Source organism: Physeter macrocephalus, chromosome 12 (assembly GCF_002837175.3).
Source record: "Physeter macrocephalus isolate SW-GA chromosome 12, ASM283717v5, whole genome shotgun sequence".
NCBI classification, from domain to species: Eukaryota; Metazoa; Chordata; class Mammalia; order Artiodactyla; family Physeteridae; genus Physeter; species Physeter macrocephalus.
The window spans coordinates 40250586-40274106 of record NC_041225.1 but is presented as its reverse complement, the minus strand read 5'-3'; the positions used below and the strand labels follow the sequence as shown (position 1 = coordinate 40274106).

Below are 23521 nucleotides of genomic sequence, written 5' to 3'. Positions count from 1 at the left end.
ATAAATTCATTGTGGTGTTTGTTCAATGAGGTGCTATACAATAATGAAAATGGAAACTAGAAGGTCTATGTATAACCACATGGATGAATCGTACCTAAAATTCTTTAAGTAATTCAAACCAAATGATTGTTTAGAGAGAAACATTTATGGGAAGTAGAATGTGTAACTCTAAGGGAAAGAGAAGACTGGTAGAGCAGGGACTTTCGAGAGGATGCGGGACAGTTTTCTGTTTCTTGGCTTGGATGGTAGTTACACTTTTTTGTGTTCTAGTCATTATAATGTACTGTTTTTTGTACTTTTTATGTGTTTTATTTTACAATAACAATAAAATTTTTAAACACCTAAGTATCATGCTCTGCTAATCAAGTACATTTTCTGGTTAAGAAAAAAATTACTCTCAGCCCCCTTTCTGTAGCTCCCCTCTGGTCCTTTTTTTACAGCAAAACTCCTCAAAAGCATTTCTGTACTTGTTTATGGTTCTTCCGTTCTGTACTGAATTCACCACAGTTTGGCTTTTATCCTTACCAGAATGACTTCCATGTTGCTAAGTTCATTGGTCAGGTTCTCAACTCTTAATGGCTTTTAGCAGCATTTGACATTGTTGATCACTCAGTCTTCATTCAAATTCTTTTTTCTTTGGCCTCCAAGAGACCAAATTGTTTGAATTTTCTTTCTTCTTTACTGGCTATTTCCTCTCAGTCTCTTCCCTTGTTCTTGCTCTCTCCAACCTCTTAATGTAAAGTACCCTCAGGCCGTAAGCCCTGCCCTTTTATTTTCTTGGTTATTTTGTCCTTTTTAGCTTATACCATCCTTATGTTGACCACTCCCATATTTATAATTCCAGCCTGAACTGCCCTCCTGAACTCTAGACTTGCATATCCTATGTGACAGTTACAGTTGAATATCTAATAATCTTCTCAAATTCATCATGTTCACTCCATGAGGAGAGAGCTTGAAAGCTCTACATTCCCTCCTAGGTTTTGCCCGATGCTTCGCTTCATTTGGCTGGTCCTCCTAATTCATATCCATTGTATTAGTAAAATGGAAATTGCGAAGCAGAATTACTGTATTTAATTAAAACAGCCTTTGCATGTGAAAGTTTTGGTCTTAGTGGGGAAAGTAGTGTTTAAATTTAAAAGTATCCAAGGTTGCCAGTGCATTTTTGCAAGTGGTCCTCAGACTTTTGAGCCTGAGTCTCTGTTACTGTATAAGACAGCCTTTCTCAACCTGCGTTCTGGGAGAGAATAAGCCTTATTGCCTTAAAGTATCTACTGTATATATATAGTTAACTTCTCTCCCATGCATCTTGAGTGGTACTTACTGTGCACCATCCTTGAGAGAATTGGCAAAATAGTCACTTTACTGTTCGAAATAGTCATTTTCTGTTCTTTGGTTCAGATGAGGAGACCGTACTGAGAAGGTCTGTGAAGAGATAAACTTCACTCACCTGTCATTCTGAATAATGCAAATTGTCACCTGCCTTGTGGTCAAGGCTGTAATAAAACTAATGCCTATGTGATTTTTATTCAGACTCCAGCTTGAGAACCTTTACAAATTGACTGTTAAACCTTATGATTTTGAGTTATCTGTTTATATCATGATTTAATTTTTTTTTTTTTTTTTTTTTGTGTGTGGTATGCGGGCCTCCCTCTGCTGCGGCCTTTCCCGTTGCGGAGGACAGGCTCCGGATGCGCAGGCTCAGCGGCCATGGCTCACGGGCCCAGCCGCTCCGCGGCATGTGGGATCCTCCCAGACCGGGGCGCGAACCCAGTTCCCCTGCATCGGCAGGCGGACGCGCAACCGCTGCGCCACCAGGGAAGCCCCTCATGATTTAATTTTTAAAGGGCAGCTTACAAATGAAAATCTAAGGGAATGCTGGTAATGAGGCGCTTGGTTTAGAAATTTTCTAAAATTGCATAATAAATCGTACAGTGTTCTCCCTCACTTCCCTTAGTCTTTCTATCCATTCTCCTCTCGGGATAACTGACTAAATGGTAATAACTTTCAAGCATCAGCCCTTGATTACCTATGGTTTCAATATCAAGGAATATATCTTATCATTTTGTTGTCCATAAGCGAGAGGCATCTCTGTTAAAATTTAGGAAAAATATTTACTTGTGCTTTACTACATTTTCATATATTTAGTAATACCTTCTCAGCTGTGTTTGCTTTTTATATGGTGACTGACGGTTTTATATTAACAGTATAAATAGCTGTGTTTTCTGGTTGATAAAAACACAAATGTGGGGGAAAATAAATACATGTTTTCTATAATAAATGTTTTCATTGGTAAACATTTATTTTCATATTATCTAGGCTATCAAGTACTAACTCCAACTGCCTATTATGATCAGACTGGTGCCTTAGTGGTTGGCCCTGGAGCAAGAACTGGCCTTGGAGCTCCAGTTCGATTAATGGCTCCAACGCCTGTTTTAATTAGTTCAGCAGCAGCACAAGCTGGTAAGTGTAACTGACATTTTCAGGGATAATATTTTTCTGGTGCTGTTTGAGATGTTTCAAAAATAGAAAATGGTTTTCTGGGTAGTTTTAAGAAGTGTCTGAAATTTAATTTACAGCAGCAGCAGCAGCAGCTGGAGGAACTGCAAATAGTCTCACAGGCAGCACAAATGGTCTCTTCCGGCCACTTGGCACTCAGCCACCACCGCAGCAGCAGCAGCCGCAGCAGCCAAGCACTAATCTGCAGTCTAATTCATTTTATGGGAGCACTTCTTTGACTAATAGCTCCCAGAGCAGTTCTTTATTTTCTCACGGACCTGGCCAACCTGGAAGTACATCTCTTGGCTTTGGAAGCAGTAGCTCTTTGGGTGCTGCTATAGGCTCAGCCCTCAGTGGATTTGGTTCATCAGGTAAGTTTCTTTTTAAGATGAGTGTACTCTGCTAAGTGGACGTGAGGTATATGTATTTGTTTTAATATTAATATAAACAGTAATAGCTTGTGTAGAAAGGACAGGAATAAGATACTGGTTTATTGGTTTAGTTTTGTAGCTGAAAAACCACCTCCTGCAACACTTAGGAATGCTTAACTCATTTCAAGCAGCCCATGCTTTACTCAAATATAATACATTTTCCCCTGGCTTTAAGAATTATATTACTGTAATTTTTGTTTTAGTAAGGTTTGTTTGGGATAATATATATTATGCTAATTACTAGCTCTTCCCTTTGCTCTATAATATTAATGTTCGAGGAAGTAAATATTTTTGCCATCTTAAGTTTCTGGTGTTTTAAAATAATCTTTGTGTGCTCATCAGATGATTTATTCTTATTAAATGCTAATGTTGTTAATGGTCTTTATTTGGTATAATATATAAAAATAAAATATGATGTAATGTTCTAAACGGAAGCCCCTTATATAAATATGCCTATCTTTATATTAAACAACTTAGCCTTTATCACTAAAAGTTCATTTAAAAGGACTTTTTTTCCCATCTCCTAGTTTTATATATAATCCTTAAGAAGTCCAAATTTTAAATAGCTTCACAAAGTAAATAATTTACCCACACAAACTGATTTTGTAACTGAGGAAGAGCCGAAATCAGAAGAGGCCCACACTGACACCCTGTTGACACACATTGTATTATCAGTCTCTGGTGTTTCCAGAGTATTCAGGAAACAGGGAAAAAACAGCTTACTCTCATTCTCTTGGTACAATTGACAGCCTTTTCTTTATGAGGGGCAGGGCCATTTATTCACACTTCAAGAGGTTTTTTTTATTCCTCTTGTGTCCTTGAGTCTTAAAATAAAATCTGGTTCTCATCTGTTTTCCCACCACATTAAATTATATTCTTTTCTGGTGTGAAAAATGGCAAAACTAACACATGCCAGTCATTACTAAACTGTGCTTGCCAATTTTCTAAGACAGTATCTTCTGAACTTCTTGAACATTCATATTTATAAATATGATGGTCTAGAACAGCTATAAACTTTTAGGTGCAGAATGCTTTTTTGTTACAATGAAATACAAAAGGGAAATATATTTGCCTAATACAAAATTACCTAAAGAAATGGGTATGGGAACTTCCAAGGAAAAGTCTAGTGAACCTATATAGAGACTGTTTAGTCTTTCCTGTTTGATTTTTTTTTCATTCCTTTTGGAGCTTAGTCTTTTTATCTCTAGCCCAAGTGCTCCCATAGACTCATTTTTTTGTTTCTAACACAATTGACAAGCATTTTCCCCAAATAATCCTAGATTGCTGGAGAAAATCAAAAGAACATATAACTTTATTAAAAAAATTTTTTTTGTGGAAATAACTAGTTTCTATAGATTGTAGACCCTAAGTAATCCAGGAAAAATAGAGAAAAGACTTGATAAATCTCATGTTCCCTTTTCTAATAAAATGTCACTTATGGTCTGGTATAGATTTGTAGGAACCCCAAATTCCCATTTGTCTCTTAGTTGTTAAGAGCCTTCCCCCTGCATTCAGGAACTGGTGAGCCATAAACATTTTGTTCTCTACAGATGTCCCCTGCAGATGCCTCTTTCCCAAAAACTGATCATCTTCATTCCTCCCTTATTTATGAGCATTGCTTACTCCATTCTGATTTCCAGTTTGGGGTACCTCTGTTTTACCTTGCTTCAGAGGACATTAACAATTGCCACCCCTAAATACCAGTAAATAACCTGTCATCTCCCTCCTCTTGGACATTTCATGAGCGTTCATTTAAATGCTGCACTTAGGTACTCTTCGAAGTCTACCCATTACCTTTTTACATTATGGCAATTCCATACCTATATGAAATCTAAAATATGTGTTTATGTGCTCATGTACACACACAGTAACATATACACAGTCATTCTTTTACCCATATGATGAAATTACGATGCTTAGTAGTGTTAAATACCCCAGTTTATAACTCAGCTCACCAGGAAGCTTAGCCATTGTAATAAAATCACCATTTCTATGACCCATTAGAATGTTCTTTTACAATTGAAAGTTTGTAATTTAACATTTTATCCACAGTTGATAAATGATTAGTGACTCCACTGTCTAGCCGCTTAGATATTTTAGGTATACTTTGTTTTATATTTTGTAGTCATACTGTTGCAGATAATTTAGGCATAGAGTAAAATTTAAGGAGCCAGCTTGTTAGGTTTAAAGTAAAGCTGTTTCTGAATTACTTTTAAATGTTCGGCTTGGCTTTTCCTTTATAGAGGAAAATAATATCGCATGTGTCAAAACTATGGTTTCTTTGATTATTTGCCAGGGGAATGATAGTGCTGCTGCTCTCATTAGAGAGCTGTCGTCTTTTTCCTCGTCATATAAATTGTTTTCTGAAATAAATAGGAATTTTAAATGTAGCCATGTTTTAGAAAAATCACTTTGACAGTGTCCTTTTAAATTAGCATAGTTAATATAGCATACATTGACAATTTTGCCAAAACATTCTTACGATAATGTTTATTTTTTGCTATTAAAAATGCATATAGTTACTAGTATTTCCCTGCAATATATCTTAAAAAGTGAGAATTTCAATAAAACATGATCAGTCTTCCAGAAACTGCACTCACTGGTTTAAAAGGTTGAATACTGTTTATATAATATTTTGCTTAATACAGTAGTGTGAGCCTGGTATTTTTCCTTTATAGAATTTTAAATTTGGTAAAACCAATGTAATTAAGTTTCCTATCTGTGTTAATAAGCTTAACTTGGTCTACCATCATGTGCTCTGCTTAATTTTTCTCTTTAATCTATACCCTTATGATCTATTTATAATTGACTTGCTATTAGAAAACCACAACCTAATAGAAACTTTAAAATTTTCTTGAAAAGAATTACCATATTGGTCCGAATATAGAGCTTGTCCTTAAGAAGCTTGATAGTTTAAGAAATGTATTATGAAATTATTTTGGATGTAAAAGGCTTCAGTTTAAAAAGACTTAGAAACAGTAAAAAACATACTTGAAAATATGGGCTCTAAGTGAGACTTATGAATTGGGAGTTTTGGACAACCCTTTTAAACACTTAGTAAAGAATTTGATTATCCAAATATATGTTGATTAACAGCCAGATCTTGTTGCTTTTCTGAGCATGCAAAGCTATATGGTAATGTGAACCTACCATTTTTTAATGATTTTATGAAGTACAAAAGAAAAAAGCTAGAAGGTTAATAGTTGAATTGGGGATTAAGTGAAAAACGAAAAAAAATTGGTATGTAGTACAATAAGTGATGTGATATAATTGTATATCATATAAGAAAACAAAGGCTGATCAGTCTTTACCTGAGTAAGGGGCTCATGAGGCCAGAAGTAGAATCTTAGGAATGGAAGATCCTGAGGGGTAAGTGAACACGTCTTTGGTTGATAACAGTAATGACAGCTATCAGTTTTCTAAGAGAAAGTTTGATTTTTCCATATGTATTTTGAAATTTAGTTATTGAAGGATAGGGAGAATGTGTAGTGTGAAAAGTACTGAGGAGTTAGCTGCCATCTATACTTCACAGCTGACTAATATTCGGGCCAATATGGACTTTAAAAGACTGTGGTTTGAACACAAGCTGGAAGCCAAATCAAATGTGAATGGCGAGGGAAATGTATTAATATTCTGTTTATCAGTATAATCTTTTCTTGGCATTGGGTTGAAGTCTAAGAACTTGGTTCCAGAGATTAGGATACTACCAAAATTTAACCTTATTGGAATTTAATCGCTAGCGTATTCTAAAGCAGACAACTTACAATTTCAGGGTTTATAAATCATACCAGGGTATTAAAGCACAGTAATCATATGTGTCAATGGTAAATATGTGTGAAATAATGAACATATGAGTGACTGCTCTTAAATATTTGGTTATTTTCTTGGGGTGCATTTATACCCTTTTATGATTAATAAGTTAGTATGTATAGTTATCACAGTAATTATCTTCTCTATAATGTTTCTAAAAATAATTATTGTGATCACTTCTGTTATTTCCCAGCAAGAGTTGGGGATAGGTTTTATTCAGTTAACACTGTATGTAATTAGGGTTTTTTTTATTTCTTCTTCAGTTGGCAGTTCTGCAAGTAGTAGTGCCACAAGGAGAGAGTCTCTATCTACTAGCTCTGACTTGTACAAAAGATCTAGTAGCAGCCTAGCACCCATAGGGCAACCATTTTACAATAGTCTGGGATTTTCCTCCTCTCCAAGTCCAATAGGCATGCCTCTGCCAAGCCAAACTCCAGGACATTCACTTACGCCACCGCCATCACTTTCATCACATGGATCCTCATCCAGTTTGCATTTAGGTAAAAAAAAAAAACCAAAACCCTTTTTATTTGTATGTATACATGTGAGTGTGTTTGTGTGTGTGTTTTATAATATGTGTAAAATATTTAATGTTGGATAAAACATGCCAAATTGCTTTTGCTTGTAGATATTATTAGCCTTTTGAAAAAGTTCTACTTTTGGGAAAAATCAAAGTGAGGGTCTAATGTACAGTAAGGTAAAGACCCCTGTTGTATCTTATGTTCCTTTTATGAAATACAGTGGTGTGTTTTTTTTCACGTCTGTGCTTTTGATTTCTGTGTGTTTTAGATCAGCTGAAAAGTCAATTATTTGTACGTGATAGTGAGAAATTTCACGATCAAAAATTTGTGCACACCATATAAAATGGATAAGTAATAAGAACCTACTGTATAAAAAAATAAAATAAAATTCAAAAAAAAAGTTTGTGCACACCAAAAGCAATCATTAGTCACATAGTTATTGAACTTTAAATAATTTAGTTTAGTATGATGGTTTTTGCTTTGGCCTTTGAATGCCTGGCCATTTTACCACAGGGTTATATCAGGGTATATGAATTGAGTATGTTTGTGAGTTAGAGAATCTTATTATGTATGGGTTTGGTCCATGTAGTTCTCTTACTTTTGAACACATTGTTTAAGAAAAAAATGTTCTAAGCTTGCTGTACCCTTGAAATCGGAACATTTAGAACTTTGGTTTATATCTGTATATTAAAATCGCCCCCACCCCAAGATTATTTGAATTGGTGGTTACCTTTTTCCCACTTCAGGAAGAATTTAGCCATGTAGTTAACAGTATATTTTGAAGGGTTTTTGGATATCAGAGGCTGTGTATGAATCCCTTCCTGTCTCTTCAAAGAAAGTATTCTATTAAAATTAGATTTTGGATTTTTGTAATTCTAGTCATTTCAGCTAAAACTGAGAGATTCTATTGCTGATTCTTACGTGCTTAGGAAGATTTAAATCAGCTTGTGATTTTAAAAATAATGTTGCTTTTGTAAGCAGATATATTATAAATTAGTGATTATGTTTGACCTCGCCACCCCTATCGTAAGGCTATAGTTATTTTTTCCTAAAGCTCAGTAATATAGTAAGTGTCCATGTAACAAAGGAATATTTTACAGTGATCATCATTTAGATTTATGTTATTACAAAGTGGGCTAGATTTCTTTTTTAAAGACTGGTCCTCCACCCCAAATTCTGGGCTTTTGCTCTTTTGGGGAATATTGACTGTATACAACCAATTAATTTATTTGAGTGGGGTCCTAAGATCTGCTTTGCAGCACTGTTTGTGTAAACTTAGTTTTTTAGCCTACCACTTTCCTTCATAAAATCTTTTCTTAGTCATAGGAGCTACTCAATTCCTGATTTTTTTAATTTTTATTCAGACCCACTGCTACCACTCCCATATAAAACATGCCTTTGAGACTTTGAAATTGACAGCAAAATTTGGAACAAAGCAAACCTAAAAATAGACCTTTTGTAATAGTTTTGTGTTTTATTTGTTAAGATTATATTTGTCACGTCCTGTCATTTTTTTCATAGATAAGTTTCAGATCAGATTTCTGTCAACTGTACTGCTTACGTTGTGCTTTAGTGCCTGTGTAAATGGCATTAATTATTCTACATGGCTTGCTTAGAAATTGGATTATAAATGACTTTTTAGATGTCTCTAATTAAACAGCAATCTAGATATTTTTTTTGACTATAAAGAACCCAGGCATATAGATGCTTCTAGAAGGAATTCTAGTCAGTTATGAGAAGTAATCATCGTGTGGGCCAGCAGTTCTACATTGTAGCCTGATACTTTTGTACCCATAGTTTAAGCTAAACTCCTTAGTTTAGCTTCACCTTGAAATCTAGTATTTAAACACACCTCTGATTGAAATTGTCTGTAGGTTATTTTCTTTTGTGATTCCCCAGTTTCTTTTAGCTCTAGTCATATTTATGACTAGCAACCTTGTTTGTTAACAAGGAATAGACCCTGCCAAGTTGAAAATAATTAAGTAGATTGCATAAATTTGCTCTTTGTATAGTGTTCATGGAAATAATCTATCTTTCGTTTTCATGTCATTGAATCATGATGCAAGACTTACGTGCTCTCCAGTCTAAAAAATATATATTTTAAATTGTATATCCCTGAAGTGGATTTTTTCATGAATCAAGTTATCAAGGCTGCTGATTGATAAAATACCTATGAAAATGAATTTGCATAGCCATTTAAAAAATAATCTTACTCTGCTCACATATTAAGAATATAATATCATAAAATAGGGATAAATTCTCAGTTTCATTAGAATTGGTTGGAATTAATTAGTTCCAGCTGATTTTCTTATGCGATTTTTAAGACACGTAACCATTATAGTTATTGGTAGGTCTGGATATCTATATTCTTAAAATATTGGATGAAACAGGTAACTTTTTTTTTTTTAAACCACCTATGCCTTTGCTCATGCTAGTTACTTGATTCACAGAAAAAGTGAATAGCAACATTGTGTGCTTCTGGCTTTCCAACAAAGATGTTTCATTTTTAAAAAATAGTTGGCATTTGATCAACATAAGTATTTTTGGCAGGATGACCAGTAGTCACTTTGTGATTGAAGAACAAGTATTTCAACTGATGAATTTTGGTTGTTCATTTTTTTATAACCTAAAATATTTTTAAGATTTGCAACCTTGTTGCTTTTTAAATATATTGAAGTCAGAAACATGAAAAAGTAATTTTGTCTTCCATATTCTAGTATGAAATTTCTAAGAGATAGAGATACCTTTTTAAAAAACAATTGTAGCTACAAAATCATTATCATACCTTTTAAAATTCATATATTCTCATTACTCTAATTTCCCTAATTGACTTAAATGTCTTTTTACAGTTGTTGTGTTTCCATCAGGGTCCAAATAAGGTCTGTCATTTGTTTGATGTCTTTTAATATGGAACCATTTCCCCATCCTCTTTTTTTTTTCCTTCACGTTTGTTTGTTGAAGAAGCTTTGTCCTGTTGAATATCCCACATTCTGGACCTTGATGGTTTCTTCTCCATGGTGGTATTTAACATGTTCCTCTATTCTCTGAATTTCCTGTAAAATGGAATTAAATTTAGGGGTTTGATCTGGTTGTTTGTTTGCTTTGCTATTTGGTTCTGTATTTCTGCTGCACCATATCAGGAGACACATGTCTGGATATTTCCTTTGTGAGGTTGTCTGCCAAATCCACCTAATGGCTTAGCAGCCTTTGATCATCACCTGAGTATTTCTTCAGAGGTTGCAAAATGGTGATGCTCTGTCAGTCCTTTTACATTTGTTAGCTGGAATTTTTCTATGGAAAAGAACTTTCATCAGTTGTGAGGTTACCCTAAAATATATAGTTCATATAGGAGTCAGGATAATGCTTGATTTCTTTTCCTTTATTTTCTGACCTTGGGAAATGAGAATCGAGAATGAGAATGAGTTGATGCCCTAGCAACTTCTAAAGGTGACTTGCAGGGTTTTTTTGTTTTTGTGTTTAAGTCATCGTTTCCTGTAGTGTAAATTGATGGATTTTAGGATAGTTGTTATATTTCAGTCCATTGCAGACTGGGAGATAACACTTTTTATACCTTTTCTTGATGCTAAAATATTACTATCTTTGGCCATTTGGAGTCCCTTCAGATTGGTTCCCACGTTGGCTACAACTTGTTAGAAGCAGCGCTTAAAATACTGATCAGAGAAACAAGTGGAAAAGAACAAGGAAGGAGAACAACTTTAAGATTAGTGGTTTTTAATCTTGAAATGCAAAGAGCTATGTCAAATTCTGGGCTTCAAGTTCAGCCTTGAATATTAAGTGAATTATTTTCTCATGTTATACTGATTTATAGAGTTGGGGGGAAAAATTTTCTACCTGTAGTTGTTTTTTTTTTTAATTCTTTATGATAGAAGTCAGTCTCTTATTTTGAGATACGTTACTCCCAGTAAAAGAAGATTAAATATTTCAAGTATTATTTTATTCATCTACCTGGAGCTAGCTAACTAGTTCTTTCCTTCCTTGTTTCCTTTCTTTTTCTTCTTTGAGTAAACGTTTAAAATATGTTAGTGATTTCGTATTTACTCTAATCTTTATGCTCATAATAGTAGATTGATATGGAACTTCTTGGGTATAAAGTAACATTTTGTGTTTTTATTTAACTTAAGTTTTGACAAACTGATGGCTTCTTCCCTTGTACCTCTTCATTTTTGAACTGGCTTGTTTTTTCTTAAGAAAAGTGTGATAAAAAGTCTAATTCCAGCTTTGAACTCAGTGAAATTAGTTAATTCAAAGGTGGCTGTCAGTTTTGAAGATTCCTTAATGTCATGTATTCAGTAGTCACATAGTGCTTTAACTTGCAGTAGATTAAAAAACTTTATAACCTGTCTTCTCTCCTAATCACAGAAAATTTTATATGAAACGTAGACATGGTAATATTAACTGTTAGAGTCATTTTCCCTGTTCAGTAGTAGTTAATCTGTTGAAATTGCTGACCTTTGGCAGATTTGGTCATCTGCTTCTCTTAGAATGAGATGTTTGAGAATTAAAACAAGTATGGCCAAATTGGTTGTAAGGCTATGTGCAATTTTTCTGAATTTCATATATGGTCCTTAAAGCAGAAAACAATATAAATGATTTTGAAGTTTTCATTGAAAGTATTATTATTCTTTAAATAGCAAGTTCCCTGTAACTGAATAGCATTTGATAGTTTTCTAAAGCACTTTCATATTCATTATTTCATTTCATCCTAATTGTTAACATAAACTGGCTGAGTGATCTGCCCATTAAAGATGAGACAGTTATAGGTCATATGCGCCCAAGAGACTTGCCCAAACCAGTAAATGGCAGAACTGAAGCTAGAACACTGTTCTGACTCCTGATACTATCTTTTCTTTTTCTGTTCTGCTATTCTATAATGAATTGAACAATTTTACAAAGTATATCAATAACAGTATTCTACTCAGCCTCTCAAATTTAACCTCACAATGGTGTAGGTTATGTGTGTGTTTTGTTTTTTTTGTTTTTGTTTTTTTTTTTGTGGTACGCGGGCCTCTCACTGTTGTGGCCTCTCCCGTTGCGGAGCACAGGCTCCGGACGCGCAGGCTCAGCGGCCACGGCTCACGGGCCCAGCCGCTCCGCGGCATGTGGGATCTTCCCGGACCGGGGCACTAACCCGTGTCCCCTGCATCGGCAGGCGGACTCTCAACCACTGCGCCACCAGGGAAGCCCGGTTATGTGTTTTTTAAATATGTATATAAGATTACTAGACTTCTAGATCCCTTTCTCAGTTATTCTTGAGATTTATAGAAAAGCTCTTATCTACTCTGAAATAAGAATATGTGTTACTCATCAGGCAGGCCACTCAGGGACTGAATATATGTTGGACAACAGGACTGAATGGATAGGACAACATACTTAGCTCTCAACAGAATAGTATTTACAGGTTCTCATGGTGGTATAAGTGAAATCACTGCTTCAACCCATTGGTGCATCTAAAAGTCATTTATTTGTTGAAAAGTATGAAATGTGTTGTGAAAAAGTTCTAAAATTATTACTTGTGTGGAAGAATTTTTTATTTTATGTTTCATTTCTGTGTACAAATTCATTAGTCTTAGTTCTGGTTTGGGGTCACAATGATTAATTTTTGCCCTTATGTTTTTTATCCATTATCCTCTGATAATGTTATCTATGACTTTGTGCTTCTAATGACTGAGAATGTTTTCACCAGCTAATTCAGTTAAAGATAATCTCAGATTTGAGACTAAAAAATACTTGATGATTCGATTCAGTGGTTTACCATACCAGAATCACTTGGAGTGCTTCTTTAAAATACCTAGAATGAGGAGGTGAACGATTTGGAAATGTGTGGCAACAGTTTTTGCTTGTCATCATGATTGTGGGGATTCTGTGGACATTAAATACCCAGCAGCCAGATGCTAAACTTTTTGTTTAAAAAAGATTATCCCACTGAAATTTCCAGTAGCACTCACGTGAAGAGAGACACCTTGGAACAATTCATAGTTTATATAAGGTGTTACTCCAATTTACACTTCTTTGTAACTCATAATTCCTGGATCTCTAGTGTGTTATATGAGCCTTTGATCTTGTCCCCCATCATCTCCCTAATGGAGTTCGTTCTTCCTGCCTTGTTTCCTTCTATAGACCTGAAGTCTGCTTGCCATTGCGTATTTTAATTTTTTGAAAAAAAGCTTATGGGATGAGAGAAAATAGAAAAGTCTGGTCTCTTACTGAATATGTTTTTAAATATTTTTTTCCGTGATAGGTATTTTGCAGATTGGAGCCATTTCTTTAGTGTTGTTGACTATAATTCTGTGTATATCATTATTTACTATCATTTGGTTGTTTTACTTTTTATTCACTGGCTCTGCCTTTCCTTCATATTTGCATTACAGCTCCTCCCTCAATTGTTTCTCTACCTTTCTTTCTTACTGATATCAAATAAGTCTTCATGTGCCTTAAAAACAGTTTATCAAGAATTCACCAAGAACTTACATCATTGCACTGTTTATACACTAAATACTGTACATTAAGTAAACATAGGATCAAAAAACTAACTCTTAAAATATAGGCAGATGTGCTTCATGAGAGATCTGCAGCTTTAGCCAAATAACCTTTAAAAATGAATGCAGCATGGGTCTCATGGGATAATAACTGAAAATTGACTTATGTTTAGAATATTTTTACATGAGACTGTTTCCTTAACCAGGAATAAGTCCATTGGAGGAAGGGCAAAATCTTTACACTCTAAACCATAAAAGCACGGACTGAAGTTAAAGAAGACAAATAAATGAAAGGACATGTCATGTTTGTGGCTTGAAAGACTCAGTATTATAAAGATACCAACTGTCTTAATTGATGTATAGATTTAGCACAATCTTAATAAGAATTTTTCAGGCTTTTTAAAAGAAATTGACAAGCTGATTTATTTAATATGAATGGAAAAACAGAGCCAAGAGTAGTCAAGACAGTCTTGAAGAACAAATTTAGAATTTAATAACTTGGCCAGATATCAAACTTATTATAACTTGGCCAGATATCAAACTTATTAAAACTGCAGTGGTAGTTTTACTAAAATTGTGGTATTGGCACAAGGATAGAGAAATAGATTGGTGGAATAGAGGATCCAGAAATAGACCTGCTCGTTTAGTTACCTGATCTGTGGCCATGGTGCCACTCTGGTGTATTTAGGAAGGATGGTCTTTTCAGTAAGTTGGACTGGAGCAATTGAATATCCAAATGGGGAGAAATTAACTTTGACTCCTCTTTCACACACACACACACACACACACACACACACACACACACACACACACACACACACACACACACACACACACACACACCCCTTCATTCTCAAAGCAATCAAGGAACTTGCTTGTAGTCATGAAGTTAGTAAGGAACAAAAATTCTTCTCAAAGAATGCTTTTATTTCTGTCTACTATCGCTCTAAATAAATAAAGGATCTTTTCCTATTCCCTAGGTTTAGAATTTCTGTGAACTTTTTTATAAAACTGTGGTAAAATATAATTTAGCCTATTGTGAGTTGGTGGGGAAAGTGAGTTTGAATGTCAGTATATTGGCATTTTTCACTTGCCTGCAATTGACTTTTTTTTTTTTTTTTGGCTCCTTTGGGTCTTCATTGTTGCGTGCGGGCTTTCTCTAGTTGCGGGAGCAGGGACTCCTCGTCCTTGTGGTGCGCCGGCTTCTCACTGTGGTGGCTTCACTTGTTGTGGAGCACAGGCTTCAGTAGTTGTAGTACACGGGCTCAGCAGTTGTGGCTCACAGGCTCTAGAGCGCAGGCCCAGTAGTTGTGGTGCACGGGCTTAGCTGCTCCGTGGCATGTGGGATCTTCCTGGACCAGGGCTTGAACCCATGTCCCCTGCATTGACAGGCGATTCTTAATCACTGTGCCACCAGGGAAGTCCCCCTGCAATTGACTTTTAATCTAAATTAAATGCTTTTTAATTCAAGGATCTCATAATATTTTATTGCTAATTTTTAAATTAAAACTGATCAGATAAGGGTCTTTACATGATATTCTAAATAGAATAGTAATAAGCTTAATTTATACTGAAACTAATCCCTATTTTATGTTTATCTTTTATGTGTAGTTTTATTGGCCCCCATTTAACAATTCTGGGGTCTCATGAAAGTTTTTATTTAATTAATTTATTTTGCTTAATTAATTCACTTAATTTATTCAACCAATGTCAAATCCCTATATGCCAGACTGTGCTTGACTTGAGAGACAATGTTGAAGAAAACATCATTCTACCCACCATCATCAGATTTTTTGTGTGGTGAATACAGATGAGTAAACCAGCAATTACAGTATAATGATTGTAATGCTATTGCCTTATTGCACTTCATTTAACACAGTGATTCTCTGCATTAGAATTATTATCTTTTCTTTCTGTTTTTTTTGTACCAAATTAACCACAGACTAGATTATATTAGAGTTGTTTCTGGGTTTTTTCTCCCTACTAGATTAGAAACAAGAAAGCTGAAACCATTCTCCACAGCTTTAACAGTACAGTTGACCCTTGAACAACACAGGTTTGAACGGCCCAGGTCCACTTATATATGGATTGTTTCCCCCCCAAAAAAATGGGGAAAATTGGGAAATTTTTTTGGAGATTTGCAACAACTTGAAAAAATTCATAGACTGCATAGAAATATCAAAAAAATTTAAAAGTTAGGTATTTCATGAATGCATAAAATTATATATATAGCATATAACGTGTTAATAGACTGTATGTTACTGGTAAGGCTTCTGGTCAACAGTAGGCTGGCTACTAGTAGTTAAGTTTTGGGGGAATCACAATTTATACATATTCTTTGGTGCGGTGGGAGTCGATGCTCCTAACCCCCGTGTTGTTCAAGGGTCAGCTGTATTCACATCTCAACAGAATGGTTGGTGTAATTTGAGTGGCTTTGTTTCTTTCTGTTTTATCAATAAATTTATTTTTGGACACTGGCTACTTGTTTAAAAAAATTATTTTACATCTTACATAGATTTCTACATTAAAGCATTGTTTGACTGGTAGTGTGTCCTCTGATCAGTGTGTTAAGATCATACTCTGTAGAGTACTGCACTTTGAGAAGTTTTATGACCGTTGTGAGTCTTTATTTTTGCCTGTGTGTTTTGTTCTTTGGTTTGGGGTAGGGGGTAGGTTTTTAGAGTGTCCTCATGTTCAGTCATCACAGAAGTAGTTTAGTTTTCAATGACGATGTAAAATTCAGACAGTTCTTGAAATCTTACAAGCCTTTTTTGATGGAATAATGGAAATTGGCAAGGTGAGTAGAGGTAGAAGTGAGATATAATACTAGTCTGAACTACATAGTTCATATGTTAAAAACTCAGTCTGTTTAAATGCTCTTTGATGAATGAGGGAAGATTATTAAGTATCTTCTGTGAAGATGGCCTCCTTCTTACCTTTATATTTTTAAAAAGTTGAAGCACTAGATGCTAAAAGGGAGATTAATTACTTAGTTGCTTTTAGAAAAGAATTACAAGCAATAGAAATGGAAACAACAGATTTTTATTTTGGTTTGTAGTTTGCACCTGATATTGTTTGCTTACATATGGTCATAAAATGTACAAATTTAAGGTAGCACACTTGACATATTTATGCTTTTTGCTTTTTATATTAGTCTATTAAGATGATGTGGAAGATTATACGTTTAACTAGAATTATGTAGGTTTTTTAATTCATTGAAGCCTTGGTTTTTCCCAAGTAAAAATTTTGTGTCTTTATATGGCAAATATATAGTTAAAATTTTATAGTTAAAAAATTTACATGGTTTTTTTCTCCCATGTAACCTCAAGCATATCCCAGATTTAAGTATCGTATATGGCATTAAATGTTCTTCATGAGGTATAGCAGAATATAACCGAAAGCTTTAAGGGAATTATTCAGATATAATAGTTTTAAAAAAAAACTCAGTCTAGTTATTAGCTATGCATCCTTGAATAAGGATTTATTAAGGATTTAGCTTCTCTAAGCCTATTGTGTCACAAGTAAAATGGAGATAATATCCTTGTCTCAGAGTGTTAAGATAGCATTATATACTAGTGTTCTAAGGCTGCTGTTACAAATTACAACTAAGTGGCTTAAAACACATTTATTGTCTCACAGTTCTGAAGGTTAGAAGTCAAATTAAGGTGTCAACAGGGCCATACTCCCCTTCAAGGCTGTGAGCACAAGCCTTCCTTGCCTCTTTCTGATGTCTGATGGTTGCTGATAACACTTAACATTCTTTGGCTTGTAGACACAGCACGCCAGTCTCCGCCTCCATCATTACCTGGCATTCTCCCTATGTGTCTGTCCTAATTTTCCTTCTCTTATAAGGACACCAGTCATTGGATAAGAGCCCAACCTACTCCAGCATGACACCTCATTTTAACTTGATTACATTTGCAAAGATCCTATTTCCAAATAAAGTCAAATCCACAAGTACCAGGAGTTAGGACTTGAACATATCTTTTGGGGAAGCCCAGTTCAGCCCAGTACAGTCTGAACTCTGGTCCCCCAAAATTCATGTTCAGCCCACATGCAAAATACATTCACCCCATTCCAGCATCCCCAGGAGTCTTGAACCATTCCAAAAATCCCAAATCTTATTTTCTAAATCAGGTGAGATTCTGAATGTGGTCCATCCTGCGGCAAAATTCCTCTCCATCTTTGGGTCTGTGAAACCTAGGAAACAAGTTATCTGCCTCCAAAATACAGTCATGGGACAGGCATAGGTTAGACAGTCCCATATGCAAAAGGCAGAAATTGGAAGGAAGAAAGGAGTTACATGGCTGTTACAGTCTACTCTGAATGTTCCATATATTTCTTTTAAAAAGTAATCAGAGAAAAAAAATAACAAACTGAAAGTACTAAGTGTATGGGCTCTGGGTTAGAAGTAACTGAAGGTAATACCTTAAAGTGAAATAGGTCATCCTCATTTTAGACTTTTTCCAACTATGCATTCTTTATCATTTATTCTTTGCCCACTACAACTAACTAGTCATCTTTCATTATCATCTTATCATTCTTGAGCTTTCCAGAGCCTCGCCTTCTGAAAAGGACTCTGCCTAGTAGCCTATATGTAGTTGTACCCTTTTGGGGACCCTGAATCTACTTGGATTACCATTTTTATTTGAAATTAGTAGTTGACAACCTGCTCTAAAATGAAACCTTAATTTATCTTGATTCTAATTTATTAGCCTCCAAACCTCTATCAGAATAATCTTCAGGTAGACTTTTTTTTTTTAATAAAAACTATCCACTGGGAAAGATTTGAGAATCTTTATTGTTTAAAAAATAGAAAAATAAATAAAAGAATAGGCTCAGGAGTTGTTATTCCAGATCCCAGGGAGGTGGAAAATAATGAAAAGAAAAAACTTGTGAGATTTATTTTGTGGTGGTTTCGGTTGTTTTATATTTTTCTCCCCTGTGTTTTTCACAGTATTAAGATCTTTTTGATTTCTGGTATTAAATAGGGAAGGATTCTAAAACAATGGACTTCTCAGGAAAATTAGTGAAAACTTATAAAATCATATTTCTACTAGGATAGTTATGAGGTGTTTGCCTTCATTCAGTTGTCATGAATGAACCTGATAGATACCTATGTAAATAGCGTATAAGGGACAGCACACTACTGTGTGATGAGCTCTGGCCTAAGATTCCTGGCTGCCTATCTGCATGTCACATCACTTTTGGACTATAGTGACTTCATCTGTGAAATTATAGTACAGATCTCCATGTCCCATACACTCTTATTAAGCTAGTGATTAAGAAGTGATAAATGATAGGGGTGAGGTCAGTGATAAATTGAAGGGACTGTTAACCGTTTAACACATTTGGTGCAGAACACATCTTTTAGATGACCAGTAGCAATGGTATGAATATAGATGACCAATTTGTATTTTGTTTTTAACTAATTTTGAAATAATTTCAGACTTACGAGGAAATCATTAACAATTAAAAAAAAATCTAGCTTATCCCCAGATTCTCCAAATGTTATTTAACTGAATTTGCTTTATTATTGTTTCCCTCTCCTCGCTTCCCATCTCTGCATTTGCCTGTCCCTTCACACCCATATTTTTCCTTGATACTTTTGAAAGGAAGTTGCAGACACAGTGTCCCTTACTCATGAACATATCAGTGTGTGTATGTGTCCTGAAAGTAAGGACATTCTTTTGTCAAAGTCAGGAACTTAACAATACTACTATCAAATCAGCCGACTTTATTCAGACTTTGCCAGTTGTCTCATTGATATCCTTTATAAGAAAGGCGGGGGGGGAGGCATTGGGGCGGAGAGGGCGATTGATTGATTTGGGAGCTCACACATGACATTGATTTGTCATGACTCTTATTAATCTTGAACTATTTCTCAGACTTTTATGACCTCAACATTTTTGAAAGGTATAGGCCAATTTTGTAAAATATTCCTCAATCCCAGAATAGTTTTGGATGACATGCTTTCAGTGTTTAAAAACCAGTTTTTTGTTTTTTGGTTTTTTTTTTCCCCACGAGGCTTGTGGGATCTTAGTTTCCTGACCTGGGATTGAACTCAGACCCTCAGCAGTGAAAGTGAGGAGTCCTAACCACTGGACCACCAGGGAATTCCCTAAAAAAACAAATTTTAAATGTTTAATGTATATTTTAAATTGAGTTGGAATGCTTATTTAATTAATTTGTAAGGAAACGAAGTTATCACGGCCCTTTGTGAAATTAATTTTTCAACTTTATAAATGAAAATGCTAATTATAATTAGTCTTCTAGAACTGAAATTCCAAGATTTTTTAAAACTCAAGGCAGTTTGGCATCATTAGACATTTTAAGTTGTCACAGTGCATCAGGAGTTTGGTGTATTAGGAGCTGATAGAATATAATCAAGAAATATCTAGACACAGGAGGAATTCCTGTTGGATATTGATAGGACTGCTTGGAAGGTACCAGATGAAATTGTCGTTTTCTGGGGTAAGTATGTATTTTGAATTTGGTGTTGAAATCTTTAGTGCATTAAGAATAAAGAGGTAGGATTAAGGCTTGTTTCAGGTAGTGATAAGCAGTGGTACAGAGATAGTAATGAATAAGAAGGAGAGAAGTGAACAATTAGGGTACTATTAGGAAATTCATGTGAAAAGTAGGTTTGGAGTAATGACTTGAAAAGTAAGCTGAAAAATATAGAGAAGGTACTCTAGCAGGATGCTGTGGGTTTTTAGTATAAAATGACATCACCAAAGTGGCCTTTGAATGGGAAGATATAATTGTTGTTTATGAAAACAGATTGGAATGATAAGCAGAGCCACCCCTACCCTACAAAAAGGTTAAAGAATTGTTGTCGAGACTCGAATGGTCTAATGATCAGTTATTGTTGTGAACGGTTGATGGTACTATAAACAGAAATAAAAATAGGGGACTAGAAAGATTAATAGTGAAGAGATCGAGACAGTATTAAAAAACTGAATTCTTTTACTTTTTAGACTTTTCATACACGAGCACGAGTTTATGTAGAACTGGAATGAACATGAGAATTTGATGTCAATGACTTTGGTGTATAAAACGGCTTGTTAAAGTTACACACTTTTAAGAAAGATATTACAGAACTAGACCTTAGGCAGTTGATATTACATTAAATATGTATAAATATTTGTGTACTCACTGTCTATGAGACATCGTTTTAGGTACCACGTATCTAGCACGTAGGCGAATGTAATTCTTTGGCACTTACATTGGAAATGGGGCTGAGGATTCAAATAAGTAATAAATATGTATAGTATACTGGATGATGGGAAATTTAATGAAAAATAAAGCTAGGGCAGTGGGGACTGAAAGTAAAAGAGGGATATTCTAACCTGCTTCACTCTCCAGGATTATAACTCTTTTACTTCTCCTTGTCCCTGTAACTCTTTTTGGCCTTTAATGCCTCTCTGTAACTTTGCACTGACAGTGTGTCCTTGGCACCATCTATACTTTGTGGCCTGGATTGTACATACAGCACTACTCTAAATAGAAGTGATATACAATAGTGTAAAGCTGACGGTGGGTTTTGTTTATCTGAACTACTAAATCTGCATTTTACAATTTTCTGTACATTTTTCTTTTTTAAAAGGACACTGTCAAGTACTTTTAAATGGTTATTTGTAATGAGAACAATTACCTGCTTCTATTTATTTTTGTTTTTATCAACTGCCCTTTAGTAGTATTCTTTGGAATGGGATATAAATAAAAAAGACTTTTTATTCATTTGTTCTAAATGGTCAACGTTAAAGCTCTAGGAATAATAAATATGTTTACTGCTACTATTTCTTGTCTGTAAAACAGTAGTATTTTATGGAGAGTATTTTTTAAATAAAAAATTTAGTGTGTAATTTGGCTTTATTATCTGATATTGTGGGGTTTTTAAGTTTGAAATTTAATCGGGTTAACTAAGAAATCATTCTTCTTTACATAGGAGTATATATGACTTAATGAATTTTTATATATTCCAAAAAAGTACAGATTTAGTTGGTGTTCTATTAACACTGTGAGTAAATTTCATTTAAACTTTTAGTGGCTTAAAATCTGAGTTTGCTAGCTGTTTGTAACTTGCTTGTTAATGTAACTGAAAATTTTGTTGGTGGTTTCAGTATTCTGGTATTGATACTAGTATGTATGACATTAGTTGTTATAATTATGTTTTAAACTAAGCTTCTAAGAACAAGTACAGGTTTTGTGTATGACATTAGATGTTTTTAAACTGAACTGCCAAGAACAAATACAGGTTTATTTTTCTCATGTTTTCTAGTCTCTTTTTTCCCCCATGTTAGAGCCACACACATTAAGTAAATGTGTGAGATTTCTCCTTCAACTTTAATTTTCTGTTATACCATATAGGAATTAGTGGGGTGAATATTTCTATATTGACTGACTTTTTGGTTTAAATGACTTTTATTTGAGGAATGACTTTGTCAAAAATATTTGCTGACCACAGCTGCTTTGTTGTAGGAGGACTGACAAATGGTAGTGGTCGATATATCTCTGCAGCACCTGGAGCAGAAGCAAAATATCGAAGTGCTTCAGGCACTTCCAGTCTGTTTAGCTCCAGCAGCCAGCTCTTTCCTCCTTCTCGGCTTCGGTATAATAGGTCTGATATTATGCCTTCTGGCCGAAGTAGATTATTGGAAGATTTCAGAAACAACCGCTTCCCAAACCTTCAGCTTAGAGACTTGATTGGACACATAGTTGAGTTTTCTCAAGACCAGCATGGTTCTCGGTAGGTGATTATTATTTATGATACTTTGTATTGCATTTTTGCTTTGAGAGAGCCAAAGTTTTTCTTGACTAGAATGATTTAACCTTTATAAAAGTTGGAATTGTTTAAAAAATAAATATCCAATATGGATTTTTCTTTCCTGTTAGGATGAACTATAAAAATACAGGTTTTTAATTTATTTTTTATGGTTCTTCAGTTTTCTATAATAAAAATATAGCAATGTCCTTTTATTAGATTATCTTTATTACATTGACAGAATACATTTAATTTCTTTAAATTTCCTTTTGAAAATAATGCTCCAAATTACATTTATGGACTTGTGTCCCTGATATATACTTTGTCTAAAAAAACTGTTTAAAACAAAGTTTACATTAAACAGACCACGTGTACTGTAATGCTTGAGGTACATGCAAATTAGTGTTCTCAAGATAATACACAGAAAGGAAAATAGTAGTAGAATTCTAACATATTTATTAAATTTGAGGTATCATGTTATAGTTTTAAAGTAAATCTAAAATTTTTTAAAGTAATTTTTGATTATATAGTTGCAACAAATTTTATCTCCCTATGGTTGAAAGTTCTTAAAGTTCCTTAAGAGTAGCAAATCGACCTTGTGTCACTCACAATGGCTAGCTTTTTTTTTTTTTGGCCATGGCATGTGGGATCTTCCCCAACCAGGGATTGAACCCATGCCCCCTACATTGGGAGCACGGAGTCTTAACCACTGGACCACCAAGGAAGTCCACAGTGGCTAGCTTAGTTAGGAATTAAGTTGTGTCTCATGAATTTTATTTCTAAAGGTTTCTTTTATTATGTTCTAAAAATACTTAGTAATATGATTATTAAAAATAAATGGGGCTTCCCTGGCGGCGCAGTGGTTGCGAGTCCGCCTGCCGATGCAGGGGAAGCGGGTTGGTGCCCCGGTCTGGGAAGATCCCACATGCCGCGGAGCGGCTGGGCCCGTGAGCCAAGGCCGCTGAGCCTGCGCGTCCGGAGCCTGTGCTCCGCAACGGG

General features: G+C 34.9%; 1 protein-coding gene across 8 annotated transcripts in view; it reads left to right on the top strand.

Moving 5' to 3' along the window:
* Positions 1-23521, top strand: part of PUM2 (pumilio RNA binding family member 2) — a 92886-nt gene that overhangs the window by 54135 nt on the left and 15230 nt on the right. For 6 of the 8 annotated variants that reach the window (XM_024119008.3, XM_024119007.3, XM_024119005.3 and 3 more), the window contains 4 exons: positions 2317-2460; positions 2577-2867; positions 7001-7237; positions 22240-22507. In XM_024119008.3, the coding sequence (XP_023974776.1) occupies positions 2317-2460; positions 2577-2867; positions 7001-7237; positions 22240-22507 (940 nt within the window). The remainder of the gene's footprint in view (positions 1-2316; positions 2461-2576; positions 2868-7000; positions 7238-22239; positions 22508-23521) is intronic. The other 2 variants (XM_024119010.3, XM_024119009.3) reach the window with 1 other exon arrangement.